Here is a 3,554-nt window from a genome sequence, read left to right on the forward strand (position 1 = left end):
ATTCAGGTAGAACACGAGGTTGACGGAAACTCGGGGACTGCGCCTACCTGATGAGCCCCAACAAGAACGAAACCGGTCCTGGGCTGTCGAGGAGTTTTCAGCAACCTTCTGAGTAGTTTCCCTCATGAAAATATACTGCAATGTCACGAGAGACTCAGTTGAGTCTCTCGTAAAAACCAAACTGACTTGCAAATTAGCGTATTTCTCGAAGATATGTACATGCTTCCATCAGTTATGTGAGGACAGTTCAATCAGACTAGTGTGAGTCGATCTGACATGGCACGTTACAGTCTAACACAGCCCAGTGTGCTCTACCCACTAGTGAAAACATTCTGCGGTACAACTTCCGCGCGCTGATTCGGATGTGCATTGAAACACGAGTTGCAAGTGGTGGAATGCACCCTGGTATTGCGAACCGGAAGCAAAACGCATACTTGAAATTTTTTGGTATCTGCTTCTCACTCTGTGGAAAATATGGCCAGCCTGTAGCGTATGTGGGTGGGTTGTACACCATCAAGACAGGCTGGCACATGAGTTTATCAGACTTTACATCGGACAAATTGACAACGTTTCAACAACCTTCGTGAACCTGTTCTTTCACCGTTTACAGTCGGACACTAGCTGAACAAAACAGGCAAGTTCGACCGCACTCGTCTGGCGAATTGCCTGACACTTGGGTGTGCCATACGCATTCACAAGCTCGTGCTTTGAATCAACACCTCCCGGAACTAAAAAGCGATTATCATATCCTGGCTCTTAATGTATCACCATTCCCCAGTGGATGTAGAAAGAGCTACAATCTCGGTTTCCAACGTTTCCAACAGAGAAGCCCCTCAGCCATCTCGCGTCTGGTAGCCTCTCTAGCGCAAAAATGAATAAAAATCAATCACAGATGTCCCACTGAGTAGATGATTGCCAATTCTGTCCTTAGAACAAACAACTCAGGACAGCTAATTTAGATCAAGTAACATCTGTGTGAAGTAGACCACTCCCAGTTCTGACAACTGATCCAACCACCAGTCACTTCCAGAGATTTAGTTCTCATGGCGACCAGAACAATTTTCAAACATCGCGTCACCGAAACGGTTGCTCAATTCAATGTGGACATCGATATAAACAAGCTTCCATGGTTATGGACTGAATAGCCCATGTGCCTACTTGTAAAGATTTTCCTTCCTAAATTGAAAGTGTGTGCTGGTCAGCTACGAAATTGTTCTTGCTCCACACAACGCAGCTGAGAAGCTGCGTTAATCAGATCATTTTCCTCGGGTCTGGCACAGTTTCGCTTTTTAAAGGGCCTGTGAAAACTTCCCCAAAAGCAGAACTGTTTGCCACTTTTGGACAAAACAAAAACCGCAACGTACTATCCGCTGGCACAAATGAATTCCAGAATAGTTCAAGATTTCCACCACCGGAAGCGTAGAAAATCACCAGCATTATTTTGGTTAGTGTCGCTTAAGGCATGTGCCAGCGTCGTCAACCAATCACGACGCTGGGGAACCACCATATGTACTACTCATGTATATGCACTGTTTGTGGTCAAGCGATCACACACCCGTAGAAGGTGCTCCACACACACACACACACACACACACACACACACACACACACACGTACATATGTGAACAGCGGTCTCGAGTGAAGCGCAAGCAGTCGAAGCATGCCAAATCGATACATCATTGTCTGGTGAACACACTGTACCAGGTTTACCGTTCTGAATTGCACTTGTTTGTGTATGCTGCGTTAAAGACTCGGTGCACCCTCGAAATAGCGTGTGCAAACAGACCCGGTAGATGCATGTTTCTACACACTGTGTGCGCGTGGGTTTGTGCAGACACTCAGGCCTCCGTTCTTATACTTTGTCATTCTAAAATAAACGTCATGTTAAGCCGATAGACCCCTTTCAACATGCACCAAGATATTTGGTGTGATGGTAGTTCGGCTCCCGGTGGCCCGTCCGAAAGGACTTGGCCCATGTCACTGGGTCAGACAAACCGGTTCGAATCGATGGAATATCTTGCTAGATTAAAGGCTACCGAACCGTCTAACTTTACTCCGACTGAAACCCAGTCTGGACTAAGTTTGGAAGGTCTACAACACGCACCCAGACTCCCTCAGTTTCGGTCGGCAAATGATCGAAGGAAATTTGACCAGGACTTACGATATGTGGAACTGGACGATACAGCCACAGAACCTTTGTCCGAGAGTAATGCACCTGTGCCCAAAGTGGTGTTTCCAGTCAAGGGTCTGTTGAGCGAGTCATCTGCACGAAGTATGGAAGAGTTGACAAGAAGAAAGAGAAAAGTAAGTTGTGCGGGCCCGGTGGGTTGCCTCATTTTTCAATTTATTCCAAATCAAAGGCTTCTATCTGACGGACTAGGGTGGATGCTGCCCGAGACCAAAGTATCCAACTTTTTCGACAAATACATTCATTGGAAGTCAATTCAACTGAATCCCTCGTTTATGATATTCTAAAACTGAATGTGCTGCACACAGGCCACCTCATGTTTCAGTTGGCACGATATTCGAGATATCGCAGTATATTTTCATAAAGCAAACTACTCACAAGGTTGCTGAAAGCTCTTCGACAGCCCACGACCGGTTTCGCCCTTCCGCTTGGGGCTCATCAGGTAGACGCAGTCCCCGAGTTTCCGTCAACCCTATGATCTATTTGAACCCAAAATTAGACTGTTTTCGAGGATTACAATCATTTGGTTTTCACGACATCTACCTGATGAGCCCCAAGAAGGGCGAAACCGGTCGTGGGCTGTCGTGGGCTGAGTAGTTTCCTTTATGGAAATATCCAACTTTTTCTCGATGTTAGTCTTGATGAGGCTCAAGGTGATGCTGGCTTAGTTGTTGTTCTTGTCATTGTCTAAAAAGTGGACCCTTCCTGTATTTTTCGGACAGTTTTTCACGAGATTTTACGATACCGATCCTCCCAGAACACGCCGCTGTTCACCAACGAGCAGTTCTTTGTCACGTTGTAGATAGGTACAATCTTCTAGCGTGAGAAATATCCACTTCAACAGTTGGACGGGAGCATAAATAGCCACGCTTTTGAAAACTATATTTTGAAACACAAGTGAATGCTCACCGGATGTGTATCACCTGAATACAAGGTCTCTACTTCCTCATCAAACGTCACCAGGAGAGACCAGTCACGCAACTCTTTGGTTAACAGCTATAGGCTGTGTACCCCAAGACTCGAAATCCGATGACCGGTTTTGTGTAGCCACGAAGGAATGAACAGCCAAAGACTACCATAAACGACAGATTCAACCGGGATTCATTTGAGTCTTCTCTTCATGAGAGTGTACTTGATCAGCTGCACAAAATTTGGCGTCCAATTAGAACACGATTTTGATGGCAACTTGGAAATTGCTTCTACCTGATGAGCTACCAGTAGAATGAAAACTGCAGTGGAGGGTTCAGTAGGTTTCAGTAAATTCACGAAAAGAAGAGTTCCAAAAGCTAGTTAGAGTAAGGCATTCTTTGTCTAACCAGATTTCAATTTAACATACAAGTTACTTGATCGTATTTTTCGGGTGAAT

General features: G+C 45.4%; 2 protein-coding genes across 2 annotated transcripts in view; one reads left to right on the top strand and one right to left on the bottom strand.

Moving 5' to 3' along the window:
* Window positions 1-2,336, bottom strand: part of T265_02729 (hypothetical protein) — a gene marked incomplete at both ends in the record, with an annotated part of 14,349 nt that extends 12,013 nt beyond the window's left edge. The window contains one exon of the mRNA XM_009167044.1: window positions 2,162-2,336. Coding sequence (XP_009165308.1) covers window positions 2,162-2,336 — 175 coding nt within the window. The remainder of the gene's footprint in view (window positions 1-2,161) is intronic.
* Window positions 1-3,554, top strand: part of T265_13073 (hypothetical protein) — a gene marked incomplete at both ends in the record, with an annotated part of 27,960 nt that overhangs the window by 1,437 nt on the left and 22,969 nt on the right. Inside the window, one exon of the mRNA XM_009167088.1 lies at window positions 2,025-2,304. Coding sequence (XP_009165352.1) covers window positions 2,025-2,304 — 280 coding nt within the window. The remainder of the gene's footprint in view (window positions 1-2,024; window positions 2,305-3,554) is intronic.

This window comes from Opisthorchis viverrini, assembly GCF_000715545.1.
Source record: "Opisthorchis viverrini unplaced genomic scaffold opera_v5_35, whole genome shotgun sequence".
Classification (NCBI taxonomy): domain Eukaryota; kingdom Metazoa; phylum Platyhelminthes; class Trematoda; order Opisthorchiida; family Opisthorchiidae; genus Opisthorchis; species Opisthorchis viverrini.